Source organism: Odontomachus brunneus, unplaced genomic scaffold, assembly GCF_010583005.1.
Source record: "Odontomachus brunneus isolate Ranch 3 - 2012 unplaced genomic scaffold, Obru_v1 Obru_scaffold_018, whole genome shotgun sequence".
NCBI classification, from domain to species: Eukaryota; Metazoa; Arthropoda; class Insecta; order Hymenoptera; family Formicidae; genus Odontomachus; species Odontomachus brunneus.
In genome coordinates, this window is record NW_022639468.1 from 2,600,732 (window position 1) to 2,619,562 (window position 18,831).

The 18,831-nt window shown below is 41.9% G+C and overlaps 2 protein-coding genes across 2 annotated transcripts in view; both read right to left on the reverse strand.

Moving 5' to 3' along the window:
- The window catches only part of LOC116841733 (WW domain-binding protein 4), a 39,083-nt gene that overhangs the window by 12,211 nt on the left and 8,041 nt on the right, over positions 1–18,831 (reverse strand). The window lies entirely within an intron of this gene.
- Positions 6,029–16,446, reverse strand: LOC116841734 (calmodulin-lysine N-methyltransferase). The gene is made up of 2 exons (XM_032810042.1): positions 12,917–16,446; positions 6,029–8,856 (listed from the first exon to the last, which is right to left on the reverse strand). Exons 1-2 carry the CDS (start codon positions 13,568–13,570, stop codon positions 8,497–8,499), a joined length of 1,014 nt encoding a protein of 337 aa, XP_032665933.1. The 5' UTR covers positions 13,571–16,446; the 3' UTR covers positions 6,029–8,496.

An 18,831-nucleotide genomic window follows, 5' to 3' on the forward strand; every position in this document is an offset into this window, starting at 1 on the left:
ATATATATATATATATATATATATATATATATATAGAGAGAGAGAGAGAGAGAGAGAGAGCTGGAAATTTGACGCGTGTTCAGCTATCGTCACAAAAAATCTTCCTGACTGATTCTCGGATTATACAGACTCATTAAAGCGAAACATGTTAAGAAAATATGAACTATAATTCAGTGAAAAAAAAGATTAAATACTTTCTAAATTTTTCTTGAAGTAAAATTTTATTCAAGACTGAAACTCAAGCGTGAAAAGTAGCACTATTTTTACTTAAAGCGATAGTGAAAACACAGCCACTTGAAATCGCATAAGTGAATGTTTTACTCTCAAGCTTAAAGTAAATTTTAACTCTATATGAGCGAATATTTCGATCGATTAAAGTGAGTATATTTCTGTGACGGTGGAGTGTCCTAGATTTATTCTTCAATTTCAAGTGAAAATATTCACTTGACGACTCAGAGCGCAGAATTCACTCTACATGAGTGAAAAATCGCTCGAACTCGAGAGTGACTCGGTCACCCTGTTTTTTGCGAAATTTTATTCCAAGAAAGTTAGAAAGTGCAATACGATAATTTAGACAGCGATCAGATTCCATAAAAGCGACTTCAATGATCAAACAAAGATTATACATGTTTGTACGCATATTCTTGCGCATCGAGGGCACGCATCCATATATAGGGTGTCGCAGACTCTTCTCCATAATTTTTATGGAAACGTAGAACGGATGTGAACAAAAATCCCATATCGTTTTGCAATATTCACAACAAATCTGAAGATATTAATTAGAAAAGATTGATGAATAATCACGTGCAATATGGTAAATATGTAATAGAGCCGTCTATCGTTGTATATTTATACATCAAATTGCACAATAAAGTTTTCTACCATTTTGCAAATGACCATGGAAAGTTTTATAGAGTTTTAGATATTAATATAGTTATATAGAGTTATATAGTTAGATATAGAGTTAGATAGTTATATAGAGATATTAATTAAAGAAGATTTGTGCATAATCGTGCACAATCAAATAACAATTTTCTTTCATTAATTAACTAAATCTACGTAATTATTTATTTAATTATTATTTCTATTGTTGCGAATATCGCAAAACGATGTAGAAATTTTATGTTCATCTCAATTTGTTCTACGTTCCCACAAAAATTGCGGAGGAGAGTCTGGATGATCCTGTATAGATATATATATATATATATATATATATATATATATATATATATATATATATACATATATACATACATACATACATGTACATACATATACATATCGTGCACATGGACGTTAAATTCGCAGGCAATGATGAGCGATATCAAGATAATGTGTGTCAACGACGAGCATCGTCATATATTCATTGATAACAATCAACGTCACTTAATGTCACTTCGGCGAGTGCAATCGCATCATGTCGATAATATGGGTTTATAGGTCGTAACAATGCGAACGGCAATGCGGACTCGTGGTCGGAAATCGCACGATGCAATCGAGGGAACGAAGAATTCCATGAACATCCGAAATGACGGGCGAATAATTAATCGGCATTGACGCGATGACAGACGTGACGAGAGGACTTTGCGAGAAGTCCACGAAAAGTCGGGGAAATCGAACTCGCGGTTGTGAAATATTCCGAAGGATCAGAGAGACTGCTAAGAGGCTTCTCAAGTTTTTCCGTCAGTGATGGACGCAAACGAGAAATCGCTTTTATTGACGCTATATTTGTCGACGAGATTGCATCTTGTTAATAAAGTGCCACGCTGGCTCTTATTTCACCGCAAGTCACGATACGCGAGAGATACGTTTCGTCTCTCAAAGAGAAAAAAGGAAAAGGTTATCGGTCCCGCACGTTTCTGCGCGTAATTGCGCGACGATCCTTTCGCAAATTACAATTCGAATGGCGCTGCGGTAATTTTTGTATGCAAACTTAGTTGGTCGGTTACTGTACTCTTCCACGAAATCGCCAGTGGGCGTAATTTCGTATCCGAATAAATTGCCGTCTCGCTTGGGACGAGCTCGGCGGTTTATCCGATGTCCTGCATCGCGTCCCGGAATTCCCACGTGCGCGACGGGAATTTACTATAACGGGATAATTCGGGCGAGATAAGAGACACTCGGTGGAAAATAGTTTCGCTGCGAAATTGTAAGTTGCGCCATAGTACGACGCGCTTCAGAATGACGCGCCTGAAAACGGCGGCCATGGAAACGACAATAATCCCCCTATGGTGATGCTCAGCTTTGCGCGTGATGTCGCGGAAGCGGCAATATTCCTCTAATCCTATCGCGAAGCTGAATTGGATTTTGCGTTAGCAATAATTTGACAACGTTTGTCAGAAGAGTTCGTCGAAAGAGTTTCGGCGCTCGGCCGAAGTTTCGGCTGGGACAAAGTCCCTCGTCCGCAGAAAAGTTAAAACTGGCGCTTGACTCTTTTTATATAAAGGCCGTCCAATTAGTCTCGGCGCGAGACGAAACAAAGACGGTCGTAAAATAATCGGCAGCCGCTCGCCGAAGGGCCGCGATGTTATTTCTGGAGAATTTCTCAGCTGCCGCGTTTACGGACGTTTAAACGCGGCTTCGATGTCGGGATAAATATTATTAACACGTGGCGCGCGCGTTAAATCACACGGCCGCCGTCAATTTCGCTCGTCAAGTTCCCCTTCGCTGCCGCACTTTTGGGAAAACGAAGAGGTGCGTGGTCGTTTTCGTCATGCAGGAACAAACGTTGGACCCATTAGCGGCTGTCTTACTAATAAATATTGGCACTGTGTTTGCTGTCTACTAAAACTGTTTTCTATCATTCGTCGCTTTAAAATCCTCAGTGACGAGTTCGGGTGTATGTAGTCGCCTGAAAAAAAGCGCTCGAATAACTTGAGAAATAACTCGGGTAACAAGTTGCTGTTTCTCCCCTCTATAGAAGATTAATTTTTTAGGGACTTCGAATTATGGAGATTAATTGATCAAAGCTAATTGATCAAGTACACGGCTAAATTTACGAAGAGTTAATAATGCGCAAAGTTGACTTTCATTTAGTCACCCTTTAGCACAGATTGCTGCAGCGAAACGATTGCCTTTTTGGCATCTAAGCTGGAGCAATGAAATGCATGCATGTAAAATCCAAGAGGCAACAAAATATAATACGAAAGATTTTATCGATGCATCTCTATTTTCCCGGGTCAATATTCGACAGATTGCTCATAGCGTTACGATGAGCTCCGTAAAATATGAGGCGTAATAGCATTTTGATGAGCTCCGTAAAATATGGGATAAAGTTCTACGACCGTTACTTCGCCGAATCTGTCGGACATAAAGCGTTTATTTAACGTTGCAGTGCCAAGCGAAGACACCACCGGGGAAGTTTCAAGGCGCGATTTATGCCGGGAATTATGCGGATGGACGCGCAACGATGGTCGCGAACTTAAGTCGGGATTTGCATCGTCGAGAAAAAAAAAAACTCGAGAACCCGTCGGTCCAATAAAACGCACGGTCCTCCCTAACGAGCTCGCGGTGGAGTCGTTACAGTTTCCCTGCAGACGTTTTGACCTCTTTATAGAGGAAGAGTGCGCGAGAGAAAGAGAAACTTTCACGCGATATTCTATTATATCCCGCACGTTAAAAATCCTCGCGTTATTTTTGCACCTCTAGCTTCGAATTTTCCTGTAATATCTCAGCTGATTCGCGAATCGAGGTTAAAAACCAGCGCGCCATTGTGTCAGTAAGATAGAATAAACGACACAATTGTGTGAGTCGGTGCTCGTCTCTCAACTTAGAGTTAATTCATAAAGAGCGCACGAATCGCATATGATTATGCATGCAAATACTTATTTCGACAGTGTGATTTAATATGCCAACTACACGGCAATCATTATGCGAGTGGAGACGGCGTTGCATCGAAGAGAGCGCTGGTCTGATTTCGCGCGCACAACACGAATTACGAATTCCTTTTACGAAGTTATCTCCGCATATTTTTTCCGCGTACTTACGCGAATATCCAACTCGGATTTTCACATGCCGAATTAATGCCGCTGAATTAACGTAACGCGTAATTAAAATATTCGTTTGATTTTAATTGAAGATCAGATCGCGGCCACTAAATGTGAGATTAAATATAGTGAAAGACCCGGCTGATGACTGTGCGATTAATCTCCATCTCGGAGCTCTCTCAGGTTGAAGCCTGAGGTGCTCGAGGCCTCCTCGAGGGATTCGATCCCGATCAGCTGTTTCCTTTGTCGCAAAGTAACGGGACGCACTTGCGGCGAGTGCACTTGCGCTTGGAAAATCTCGCGGACGGACGAAAAATCTATTCCCAGCGCGACGTCACGGCCATTTCTGGACGCAATGGAAATTCGCTTCCACGATCGATCAAGCCAGACACGCACACGCTTAGTTACACTGATTTTAACGAGGTCGTACAACGAGGAAAGTGTCTAATTATATGAACGAATCGCTGACGCGTTCCCTTTTTATAGCCACTCCGTGTTCTCGCGGGAATAATTACGAGTGTTGTAAGTGGCTACATCAAACGTCTAAGAATCTAAAAATAGCCGTGCACCATTCTAAGCTATATCGTGATCAGTCTCGCTATCGAATATCAATAGTCAGCGTGTTGTTGCCTTCAAATGACAACTTGAATGTTCTAATATCATGAATGGGGCTTCTATAGACGCAGGAGGTGTCTTATCAATCAACATCTGTCGCGATTTCAGGAGGGAATAATCCCTCGAAACGTAGATCGTTCTCCAAACGTAACAATGTGAATTTACGTCGCGGTCGTCGCAGTTGCGCGATTACGGAACGCAGTGCTGCGAACTGCGGTTTTGTTTAGAGATGCTCTTTCGTGGCTCGTCCTGTAATAACTGTGTTAGTGGCGATTTAAAGCGAGCGATAAACGCACGTGACGCGATCGGACGGAACGATTGCTGTGTAATTTCCGTGGAAATCTCGTTGAATTCGGCGCGTTTAAATTTGCAACTCCGTGTCGCACGAAATAACATGCCGTCTCTAAACCGACTCAACATGCACGTGAGCGCGTTGCCGGATAATAAAATAAACGGTAGGTATGTGTATGTTCCTCGAGAGATACGCTCGAGATTGATTTCGCTTCCCGAGGTAATTTATTTAGTTCTATCATTCGTCACGGAATACAGATGCTAATCGCAACCATCCATCAGAGATTTCATTTTTAGATTCCGGCGATCGGATGTAACCTTCGAGCGAATCGAGGTCTCGGCTCCTGTTATGTTCATTGGCAAAAATAAACAATCACATGGCTGTGTTACGAGAATTCGCGTTATTTAATGGAACGATATTTCTCTCTGCAATTGGTCCTGCTTTGTGCATCGTCAATTTCAAATTTTACCAAAATTGACCGACGACCACTCAGTTCGTTCAGTTTTTGTGAATTGTGAATTCAATCGTGAACTCAAAATACGAAGAATGATGTTTATATTTCGCTTTCTGTATTAACATTTTATCCCGTATGCCGCGGGAAACGCCTGTTTTGCTTGAGTATTTACTAACAACTTCTCGAAATGCAATTTATCATGGCGTTACATCGTGTCCTTCTCGCAAATACGCTTTATTTCACCCTGGAATGCGATGAGTTACGTGTCGCGAGTGCGGGAGACAAACCGGCGAGCTGAGATCGGGATTGCTGAAAAGTCGCCCGCGCCTTTTAAAACTTCCTCGAGAACATCTGACTGAATCTAACGTGACACTAAAAACCAGACAGTCTCGCGGAGATTGCGTCAGATCCTGGCAAATGTGCAGAAAGAGAGAGAAAGAGAGGAGGAGACAGGGATATTTACGTACATGTATAGTTGATTACATAGGCAGAGAATCGAGGCGAGCAAATATAGCTATTACACGATAGAGAGGAAGGCACAGGACATGCTGGACGAATGTTGAACGTATGGTATTACTTATTCCGACGTGTACCGGTGCGCGATCGCGCTCTGTTATCAATCATGTGTTTTCATTATCACGCGACGCAAGTACAACGACGGGCAGGGGTAAAAGGCGGCGCTCTAAGTGAAAATAGTTTATTACTATGGAGATTTTCTCTCATGCGCATAACGCACGTGTACACAACAACTCTCCAGGGCTACAAAGAGTCCATAAATTCTCCACCTAGCGGATGTGGATCGAAAAAAACCTTCTCTTCTATGGCTATGGTGACCTGAACCTCAGAAAAAGGACAATCGCACGTGAGAAAAGATTAACCCTTTCTTCATTTTCTTTTTTTCATATAAAATTAACCCTTTATTCTACGTGGTGCGATCATTTAACTTTCTCCCTATTCGTTATAGCTCGCCGTGTTACACGAGTGGAAAGAGCGACTTTCTTTATCTAATCACATCTAATCTACGTAAGTAGGTACGTAACAATGGAAGTTTGGTGGATCTGACTAGACTTAACTATATATATATATATATATATATATATGATTGGTCCTTTGAGGTAATGGGTTCAGAACGCTCTCGGAAGTATCTAATAACTATTCGAGAAATTTGTCATCATAAGATGTATAAATATATACGAGCATAAATAAATAAATAAATAAATCACTATACACCCCTTGTCAAATCGACCTGCGTAAAAGTCGTTCCCTCATGGATGTCCTTAAACTTCTCTGGCAATTATATAGTGCCAATTATAGCAGTGTATCTATAGTGTAACAAGCGTAATAATCAATATTTTATTGACACTTTGGATCTCTCCCGAGTTTATCGCCGAATCGACAAATGTCGACATTCTTTTTTTTCTGTGCCACTTGACTCCTCTCACAAACATACACACACGCACATTTTTTTGGACCCTCAATAGCATCTGTTTAATTGGTAATATATTGACACTAGATTCTCCCAATAATCCACGAGGATATTTGTTAGCGCAAGTTTGCGATGAACAGAATTCGCTAGAAACAATACGGATGCCTAGCAGTTACATAGCCCAGTATTTAAATACTACCCGGTCTTTACCATTGGTCCTGCCGGCTGCGATGAACGACGATCTCGAGAAGTACTTCGAGCTATCTACTTAATGTCGGGGTCCCGGACTGACGATCGAGAAACTTACGACTATTGTCTCGCCGTTATAAATGATGTTCTAAGGTAAAAATATCAATGCTCCTAATCCTAGACGTTTTTATTTCTTCTTTTTATTTCCCATTAAACTCGAGTATTTAAATTTGCCCTTCCGAACTAATTTGGAGGCCAGAAGAAATAAGAATGCCGAGAATTAGGTGCAGATATTAGTACTTTGACCTTTTAATCTGCGGCATCAGATCCGAAAGTCGATCGCCTCGTCGCGACGTTTGCAGCCGGCATGATATAAAATCAGGTACGCCTAAGAAGAGTCCTCCCAGTCAACGGTCACGCTTTAAGCCCGAGCAAAGAACAATACGGGTGTGGCAGACACCGTCATATTTATCTTGGAACGAACTGATAATTCGTAGTTTTATCTCGTAACTTCTTTCTTGTAACGTTAAATCGGCAGCATTAATCTCTTCCACGTCTTTGTCGAACCGACGACTAACCTCATTCCGCGACACAGTCTTCATCTCGTCCGTACTACGTGAAAGAAATACCTCAAACGGATGACCCGAAATTGCCTATAAGTTCCGAATTCTGCCTCCCTCCCCCTTCGTCAGAGACGAGTCCACTCGTTTGGAAAGTTTCCGCTCGACATTCTTACGCTCTTCGTCGCACTACACGCTGCGTGTAAAGTGGTGCCAAAAGTCTCACCTGCTACGTGTGAGACTAATATTCACGACCTACGATACGGCGGATTAATTTAAGGCGAAAGATTATAGAACTGCTCGCGTCACTCGGCGCATTATTCGCTACAAACAATCGCGCTGCGAAATGCGCTACAAATCGAAGTGACAAATACACATCGGCTGTATATCAATTTACGCATCATTAAGTCCGAATAAGTGTGTGAAACGTCGAAAGTACAAATATTATTAACATTTGTACTCTTGGATTCTTGTACGGGATGCGAGTTCGATCGAGAATATCAACCGCGCGCACTCAACGTGCGGATTAATTAACGAAGCGGAGATCGGCTACACAAACCTCTTCAATCCTCGCGCATAATATAAAAACCTACCCTCTCGGACTCTTTTTTTTTGCGGCACTAGCGACGATGTGGAACGATGCGTACGAGCGGCAGATCGATCCGCGGATGCACACGAGCGCTAAACGCTTAATCGGACGCACGAATAACATGTCGGCCTTGGCATTGCCTTGACGACATAGACTGCAGTCTTGTACAACTCTACGTATAGCGTAGGTCTCCGCTCGGGGAGGGAAAGAGGGGGGAGAGAGGAAGGAAAGTACATTCATTCTCTTCACACAACCTCTGCTATGAGCGCGAATAAAGTGCATACGATCCAGCCGGCGAATCAGAAACTGTCGCAAACACTTTTTCTTATCCCTCGCTGACGCTCTCGTCCGGTTGATCGTCCTCGTCGTCTTCGATCGAGCCCCATCATCCAGGCGACGTCTTCTTCTGTTTGGTGAGTTCCAGCAGCACCGGGTAGTGCAGATCTGGGCAATACTCCGGATTATTCTGCAACAGCTGCAGATGCCTCAACCAGACCGTATCGTCGTATCGTTCCGTCTGGCGCGCTATGAAGCCGCGTCTGATGGACGCCTCGGCGAACTTCTGGAATGTCGTGCCGCGTCTGGGTGCCATCACCAGGGCGACCCCGTCATCGGCCAGCCAGCCGTAGATAGTCTCCACTAGGTCCAGTCGCGCGTCGTCGAAGAAGAGACAGTCAGCGCAGAGGATCATGTCGTAGAGGCTCGACGGTAATCGCGCGTCTTCGTCGCTGTCAGCCGTCCGGGTCTACATAGAGAAATCACAATCGGGAATCCAGATTTCAGTCTGGTTACCAGGAACAGGATCAAGCCACTAGCATACGTCCGCGAATTTTGATTCAAGTCACTGTCCAACGTAACGCGTCGCGAGAATTTCTAATGTCGTTAGAAATGAAACGTATTGGGTCGATCCATAAGTTCATGCGAATTTTTGTCTAGTTGGCATTCACGTGTTGGCATTAAGAGGATAATTCCATGAAGTTATGTGGCCATATGTATACGCTATATGTACGCTTTGACATTTCAGAACGTATTTTGTGGTGTAAGTGACAATGTTTAAAAAAGTACAATTGTTTTTGTTGCGGCTTGAAAGTGGAAAAGGCAGTAATGAGTTTTTCTGACGCATTATGTTTTTTTACTTCTGCAAAAATTGTTAAAGTAGACTGAAATGTTCTGCCTCACCCATCATGTTCACCTGACATTGTCCTTTCTGATTATCATCTGTTTCGTTCATTTACAGAACTCCCTTGACGATATAAACCTCGTTTCTTTAAGAGATGTAAAAGATTATTTGGAACGTTTCTTTGCCGGAAAAACATAAGAGTTTTACGAGAAGAAAATAAGGAAGTTACGTGAAAAATAGCAAAAGATTGAACAGAATGTATATATTATCGATTAAAATTATACTTTTAATAAGAATAAAACGCATTTCAATGTTGTTTAAAAATCCGCACGGACTTATGGATCAACCCAATAATTTGCATAATGTACTTTACTATGGAAAAAGTAATCCGCTGCAGAGGATGTGTCGGTGTTTTTCATACAAGATACGATTCGAGAGAGATTTCCAACGCGTCGTTAGAAATAAAACACGATTCGTATAATGCATCTTATCGTGGAAAAAGCAATCGTCGCAGAAGATATGTCGGTTTTTCGCACGAGATGCGGTTCCGAGAAGACGGTCATAAATTAAAGAGATATCAACATATTAATCATGATCACATCTACGATGCGATTTGCGGCTTCAACTGATACTTGAATAGTAAAATGACCATCGTGCTCGCACGGTACTTTCGTTTTGGTTGTTATTATTTATGTGTGACACAGATGGACGATCGAATCGTATATTAGCTTTAATGAGCGAAAGAGGAAACGTCCAGAATAGCTCGATCGTGAATGTCGGACACATAGAAAACGACGTTCTATCATTCAACGTCGAACTTTTCAGATAAAGTCGACGGGAGTCCCCGCGTAAATAGACGCGAACAGACAAACGTCTGCTTTTGCAATTAATCTCGGTCGATCGCGATAAATTTCCGATTTCAGCGTCGGTACGGTCTCGGATCGGTACTGTTCGAGCGAAAATTTCCCACGAAAAAGATGCCAATTGCGTGGAACGTCGAGAGTGACCGGAAGAACGCAGAGGCTACATTATGAAGGCAACAGGAAATGGAGCTGAGCTTTAGCCGGAAGTGTTCGAATGACGCGTCTATATATCTGGGGCGAGCATCACAATGATCACACGGGGATTTCGTGTGGGTGGTCTCCGATACGCTTATACCGAGAAACGCTATGACGAGATGTGATCCCTCCTATCCGCATCTTCTTTGATCTTTTTCGCGAACGGCGTAAAAAATGTAGAGAAATCAGTCATGCCGCGCATATCAAATGTGTTACACTGAAATCAAAGGTGTTGTCTGAAGAAAATTTTTGTGCGTTACTAATAATTATATATCTGTAGTGTGGGACATTAATTGATTAACCTCGTAACTTTTGATGCCAACTTATGTGTTTTAGCGACGTGAACATTGAATTTTTGTTCGAAAGATCCAGAAGCGATTCAGGCGTGGCATAATTTTTCATGCGGAATGAATATTTTCTAATGTATCCTCTCGGCGGTCCGTAACAGCTATATCATGATATAATGGCATCTCATAATATGTCATGACAGCGCGTGTCTTTCTTACGTGACCCCATAACGTAGTACGTGTTTCATAACAGAAAGCTTTCGCGACGCGTATCTTGCGGAGACATGACGCTTGGTGCATCAAGCTTTTTAGAGAAATGATCATATGTATACAGAACAAACAGTATGGTTAGTCCACACGTAAATTTGGTTGTGCCAACCAGATCAATAATAAATATGGAACAATTAATTATATGATTGTTGATATTATAATTAGTTATTCCATATTTTACTATCAACAGAGCAATTGCTGAGTTATAGTGATGATATTCCTGATCAAACTAGGAAGTATCCATAGTAGTCATTCCGAACAATTTCTGGTTGCCACATCTGGCTGCCAGATCTACGCGCGATTGATGCAAAGTAAATGTGTATCATATCAACCATACATATTACCATAAAAATAACTAGGTAACAAGGGAGATGCGACTATACTGTTCACTAGATACGTCTGATTACATGCATCATATCTTTTTTCCATGTACAAATCGTAAATTAATAAATTTTTTGTATAGTCGTTAGTCAAACTTTTTGAATTTCTCTTGCGCCCTCAAATTTTCTCTAACTTTTACAGAGGTGAATTCCTCGAAAACGGTCACGGATCCCGCCGTCGGATTTCGCGACGACTACACGGACTATTCGTAATTGAGCGATCGCGAATCGTCGTTTTCCATCGATCCACCATCTATTCTAGGATCGCAATTCCCGGCTGCATTTCCTCGGCGAAGCCTTAATTTTTCCATTCATCGACTCGCGATGACCGCGATGACTCATTGATCGTGGCGACGAGCAGCGCGCTCGTCAGGACGTGCGACCGCGAAGCCGGGCGTGTCGATATCCGATGATCCGTCGACTCGGTTAGCGGGCTCTCGTCATCGTCCTCGGCACCGATGCAGATCACGTCGGCATCGGAGTTGGACTTTACGGACGTATTATTCGACCGCGGGGTCGGCGACCAGACTGAATTCTGTGCCGCGATTAGCGAAGTACGAAGTTGACCCTTCAATTCCCAATGTCACTGACAGATCCTCGGAACTCATACGAATTCGAACGCTTCATATTTGTCGCGAAACCGCGCTGAATTTCCAGTATCCATAAACGCTATTGCAAATTCGAGAATTTGAGAATAGAGTACGTGTTTCGTAAAGAAAAAGGAAGAAAACCGGCGTATTTTTCATTATCATGGAAATTTACAATATAATTAATTTTTATTAATATTATTAATTTTTATTAATTTATTATCTATTTATTTATTCACTTTATTAATTTTTATTAATTTTAAATATAATATAATTTTTATAATAATATAATTTTTCCGCTTTTAATCAATGATAGGACGCATCTTTATGCAATGCAGAGACCGCGTGATTTCAGAGTAAAAAATACTTTTTTTCATTAACATATTCAATATTTAATTTCCCGTCTTTGTGGCCGCGTTTCATCGTTGGAACATCCCTGTCGCGCTACGATATTGCCCCGACAATATCGCTTTGAGAATACGCTTCTTTCACATGTATTTTATATTACGCTCTTTGCAGAAATTTGGCAAAATATGGCTTCTGAAAAAATGGCGCGTTTGATGTCGTAAAAATAAAGATGCCACTTTTCAATATGTTAACGTATTAACGATACAATTTAAGAGCAAATTATGAATGCCATCATTAATTAAAGGCCGAACTGAGGAGAAGGCTTCAAAGATCTATAACAATGCTATTTTCGAACTTTATCGAGTATTTGCTCAATATCAAATTCAAGAATTTTATTTTCAATGCAATTTCGTTAATCCTCATTTGTTCGAGCCGACCCTAACGTCTCGATGAGTTGTTTTGACAGTTGCTAATACCCGCAGTAATAGTAACCTCGAGCTTAATTTGTAGAAAAAAAGTTTGGCTGGACTAAAGCAATCTCTGGTGAAATATGAACGAACCAGAAAATTTCGACTGATGTTACCAGAATTCTGCTCGAGTTAACCAGAAATCTTGCTAACTCGAACAGAACTCTGGCAACTTCAATCGGAAGGTTCCTTAATGTTTCACCAGAAATTTGCTTAATCCGGCAAAACTTCTTTTCGCATGGGACTATCGAGCGATCTTTCGGTGTCAGGTCAGGTTTAAGCGTTCACCTTAACGCGGTTACCATTGACCGCCGCCTGTCTGAGAGCCCTGGCGGCCCGAGCCCACTGCACGACGCCGCACTCCACCAGATCCGTCATGTCGTTCCTGTCGACGATGCAACGCACGTTGTCCACGCTGGTCACGTTGCCGTCTGTGAGTGTCACGGCGCTGGGATTGCAGTACTTGGCCGCGAGGACGCCGGCCAGGCAGCTCATGCCGCCACCGAGTTCAAGGACGCTCCGGTTCCGGCAAAGGCTGCGGTTCCTCAGCAAGTAGTAGGCCAGACACTCCTCGGACGGCCAGACGCATACGTTGCCGGTGTTGTTGAAACCGATCAGTTCGCTCGCCGTGAAGCATTTGCTGATTCGCCGTACCTGCACGTCGTAAAGTCGGCCGTCTAGCTCGGTCGAATACTCGCACCAGCTGGACTCGCCGTCCGCCAGCGTGTTCTCCAGCAGTGTACACTTGAGCAAGCCGAAACTGGTGAACCGTCGCACCGAGACCTCTTCCTCGGAGTCGCTGCCGGCCGGTTCCGGTGAGCCGGTCAGCGCTCGTGCCAGGATACGCCAACGACGTTGAGCACGGCTGCTCCTTTTTGACACGTGAGCACCGCTCATTGCAATCGTGGCTGCCTCCCCACGCGGCAAAATCTCCTGCGACATGTCGCGATCGTCCACATCGATCGGTAACAGGCGCAGCTTGCAGATTTCCTTCGACTTGGCAGAATACTATTCTTCCGATATATCCGGATATCTCCGGATTTCACAGTATGATTGTTACTTCTGAATTATTCTCAACTCAGCAATCTCATCTTTGCCTAAAATTTCGCAGTAGAGACAATGACACCAGTCTAAAAACGTTGACGTGAAAGTTGCTCGCAGAGTTAAATTCGAAATTTTGCCTGGAGGACGAGCTCTCACACTTTGTTGGAGACACGTGGAGTCACGTTGCTGTGAGCTCGCAGAAGGCACGTGGACGACGCGTGGTCTTCTTCATCGCGGTGCTCTTCGTAATTGCTGGTGAACAGTGAGCCGGCTCGGTCGGTGGATCGTGCAGGGTGCTCCTCGACACCGCGTCCTTCTTCCTACGATCGGTCGAGACTCCGAATGCATACTTTCCTTCTGTCAGCCGGCTTCGGCGGGGTACTGACGCAGGGTCCCGCCGTAGGGGCTGCTCTCTCTCTCTCTCTCCTTCTCTCTCCCTTTCTTTCTCTCCCTCTCTCTCTTTCTCTCTCTTGCCTGGCAAGGACGAGGATGGACGAAGGGACGGGCCAAGACTGAAAGCACCAAGTCAAGTTCTAACTCGCGCCACGCGGACGTCGAGCGTTCTCCACGTTAGGCCGGCGCCTGCGCGGCTCTTTTTGCTCCCTCTTCCTCGGCTTCGCTCGTGCCGTCCGCCTCCGTTTACCTTCTGCACACCGTCCGTTCGTCCGTCCGTCCAACGTCCGTCGTCCTCCTCTCCGCGGGTGTTCCCCGACGTCCCTCGTGCGTGTCTGTCGCGCTTTCGTAAAAATCTTCTGGCGCGCTGTCGCTCGGGACTCGAGCCACGCGCGGCTCCTTCGGTCCAAATTAGCCCCAGCTTTCCCGATTCGAAGCTGCTCAATGACGAATTGGCCGACTCGGATTTGAGTCTGCGATGCGCGATGAATCGCCTCCTCGGAGAGCGACGTGCATCGGCAGAACGCACGCCTTGGAAGCTTCTTGAGGAAGTGGTGTGATAGATCACGCTGGCAGACTTGGAGATTTATCATTCGAACGTGCAAGCCATCGTGGAAATGACGCGCGGAATGTTCTCGCTTACGGTTGCTTTTCTTGTTTATTAATTATACATTTAAAAACAATGCTCGGTTCAGTTCCGTGGCGTAGCAGTGACTACGTCGTTTGTGATTTTATCAGCGATGGAAAAGTAGCGAGAGATTGTATATATATATTGTAACGCGTCATGGCTAACAAAATAAACATTGTCGCGTGTAATTCAAGAACGCGCGTTAAATCAACGTTAGAAATGTAGGAGACGACACAATTCACTCGAGGAGACATCTATCATTTCGTATTATACCGTTGCTATTATCATAACATGAGAGTATTAATGTCATTTTCAGCTTTGCTTGGCACGTGTTCAATGTCATAATTATTTCTCGCCGCCGGCTATCGTACCGGCGACCTAAGTATTATTTCCTATTTTTACAGCTCCGTCTCGTCTTGTCTGGTCGGCCTACCGAAACTTACGAGTGACGCGATTCCTTGGTGACAAGAACGTGTGAGCGTTCGACAGGTGTCCCAGTTACGAAGTTTTAATGATGCGTGGACTTTTGACTGTATCGTTGACAAACGTGCATGACGGAATGGAGTTTCTTTCGCGTCGAACTTTCTTTGAGGACTCGCAATTGGTTTTGCGGCCTACACGGAGAGAATTTTATAGTAAATATTGCTATAGGATTTTTTATGCGAGGAATCATTCTGCGATATTCTGCGGTAATTCATTATCCTTTCATTTCATATGTGCTACTTGTGTGTATCCTAGGAACTGAAATATGCTAGTAAAACATTTGCTGCGTTTCTAGCAAAGTCTACTAGCAAAGTTTACTATGTTCCTTAGCAAGATAAAGGCCTTACTGACAGTCTATTCGTATACTATTGAAAACATAGCAGAATTGGAAAGAATTTTTATGAAAAAGAACTACAATATTCTCTTTACGTATATGTTTTTCATAGACGCGTTTGTTGATTTGTTTATATCGTTTTCTTCCCCCTCGTCTGTGTATAGTTCTTTCAGGATGAACGAACTATATCTGCTCGAATATGAAACGTCCTCGGCTCAAGAGAGAGAGAAAGAGAGAGAGGAAAAAGGATATTAGTTATTTGTTGTAATAAAGGTGAGAAAAACGATATTAACCGTCGTTATTTATGGCTGACTTGTCTGAGCGTATCATAAGCTTGGTTTCAACATCGTTACTGAAGATTCAAGCCGGATCGGCGCAGAGCCGTGCCAAAGCGCAGACATTAAACTGTCACTAAACTAATATTTAAATTTTACCCGAGGTTTTACCAGATGACCGCCCGAAAGGCGTGTATCCGCTAATTATTCTTTGTTCGATGTTTTGCCTCTCAATTATGCGAAATCTCGATCACAGCCTCGATCGAGTCTAAAACAATATTATCCGGCTTTGAAATATATCGTAGCGCGCACGTTTATTTTCGTCGTTAACAGTTCTTGTGGTGTGCAATATTAATCACATGAATAACAGATTACGATAATGATGTTCTTATTCGCGTTTGCTCAATCTAAGATAAAATAAACGTTGATTTTGTCTGTCGTATTTCACGTCATCGGTGTGCGTCTCGTTTTCGCGCTGCGTCGTGTATTGCAGATTTATTCGGATATCACTTACCGCCGATGTACGTGCATAATTTATTAAATGAACATAATGCGTAACGGAAAGATTTCTAGTTTAGGCAATTCTTATGTTACTCGGTTAAAAGCAACATTGGAATCATTACGTATTAATTAACGTAGAAGCTCGATGTGAGAGAAGGATCCTAATTTATATTATAAAAGCTGAGAGAGACTCTAATATATATGTGTGTGTATATATATATATATATATATATATATATATATATATATATATATATATATATATATATATATATACATATATATATTAGAGTCTCTCTCAGCTTTTATAATATAAATTTGATATTTACTGTAATCCCAGCAAACACAATGTTATATGTATATGTATATAAAATATGTAAATATGTAAATAATAAATAAATTTATATGTTAAATGTTTTCCAGCTTCTAATGGTTTTTTTACTGGAAACATCATAAATTTCCGTTGCTTACAGTTTTCGAAAATTTTGTTCGCAATAAGAAAAAGTTAAGGACAAACAGTAAGAGCTAGCACAAACATATATCAAATAGTCAATTTAGAAAAAAGGGAAAGTTCTTTTATTCACTGTCATCGTTATTTACTGCTTAAGGTTTACCACTTATATCGCAGGTCATAAAACTATTCACACAAGAACAATGTTATCTTTTTCAAGATTGAGTTTCAAGATTGAGTCGAAGATATAATACATTCTAATTTCAAAGAATTCAGTATTCTGTATTCAGACGGAGAGAACGTTTATGTTTGAGAAAAAAGGAATTCTTCTCAAGCAGTAAATCCCACAATGGCAGTAAATAAAAAAACTCTCCCTTTTTTCTAAATTGACTATTTGAAATATGTTTGTGCTAGCTCTTACTTTTTGTCCTTAACTTTCTTTTACTGCGAATAAAATTTTCGAAAATTGTAAGCAACAGAAATTTATGATGTTTCCAGTAAAAAAACCATTAGTAGCTGGTAAATCGAGAAACAGATTTTCTTTAAAAATGTTATTAATGTATTCTTTAGATTATCACAAAAATATAATTTTTATAGACAAACTTGTACATTACAAATGTCGTATTACAACTAACATGTACGTTATATGTAACATTGTGTTTGCTGGAAATATAATTTGTAAAAACTAGTATTATAATATAAATTGTAAATACAACGAAAAGGCGCGAAGCGCGCGCTATGTGGTATTCTAGTATATAAAATAAAAGGTAAGCAATATGCGAACACACATACACATACGAATTATGATCATTCGATCGTAATACCGTTTAACCTCTGAGCAATAGAAAAACTGTGTATTATCAAATTATGCGTATCATTAAATTCATTACCTGTGTGGGTGCATGTCTTTATGATCGTGGATACTTGAACATTTTGTACAGTGAAACCAACAAAATCTAAGAAAAGAATTTCATAATTTTTCGTCCGCTGACAAAATTTTGAAGTGAGTCGTATTATGATGACCTGAACAAGTGAACGTGTGAGTAAAAAAAGAAATACGTTCCCGGAACAAAATAGTAAATAAAAGAATGAATTTCTTTAACCGGAAATCAATAACGGAACAGTAACTAAAGGTCGCGTAAAAGGTCTGCGAATTCCAATTGTTTCTAACGTAAGAAAGGAAATAAGTGCGTCATGCGAGATTACTGGGGAAGAGAAAAGTTGCGCCTTCGTCACGGATAAGTTACGTGCAATCAGCAGTTACAATTTCCGTCTTACATGGACCCTGCTAATACGGGCGACATTCAATTTCCTCGGGAACATATCCTTGTGCCAGAATAAGTCTCGAAAATCGGTTCTACCTGAGCTTGCTATAGTTAGGATATAACTTGTGTGTGTGTATACGCGTGCTGCGTTTGGATGTTATTTTCCTTTCATAAAACCATTTTACGCGGTATGCCATCTCACAAATAATGGAAAATAATCGTCTGTCCGCCTTCGCCGGGATTGATGCGCAGAATAATCCACGCCGGATAAATGATACCGAAAGAAATACCGAGCGTTCCTACGGTTCTTCACATCCTCGCCGTATTATCGCAGATGGCTCGGATTTCTGGCTCCATTAACGATTTATCCGACGAGGCACGCGTCAAAATGCCACCGTTACCTATCCCCCTCCCGTTCGATCCACGTCCATTAAGCTCTCATCCTCGCACGCGGCAGTCAACTTTTTAATTATTTGCGGGATTCTGTCTCTGGGAGACGCTCTATATTTAGATATCGCGAAGAAATCGCCCCGACGTTTCCTGTCGCAACGCGTCCAATCAGTTTCGTCGTAATTATAGCGAAATCGAATTTTTCGCGGTCATCGACATCGCCGTCTCAGATGAATTCACTCGCGGAAACAGCGCGGCATGATTGAGCGGTTTCTACGTATTTAAAGAACTTGTACGACAAAATTTAAAAATAATCGCCTGAAATTTCCCGTAGAAGAGTCTTATATTCCTGTACCTCAAAGATAATAATATAATAATAAGAAAGAGTTAAGTCAATAAAAGAGAATAAAATAAAGTATAGTGTTTAATTTGCGATTAA

What these genes read in the sequence shown, in the direction of transcription:
- LOC116841734 (XM_032810042.1), bottom strand. Translation starts at nt 13,570, where the DNA reads ATGTCGCAGGAGATTTTGCCGCGTGGGGAGGCAGCCACGATTGCAATG. An exon ending in TCAATGGTAACCGCGTTAAG is followed by an intron (nt 8,857 to 12,916) that starts GTGAACGCTTAA and finishes TTCTCTATGTAG; the next exon opens with ACCCGGACGGCTGACAGCGA.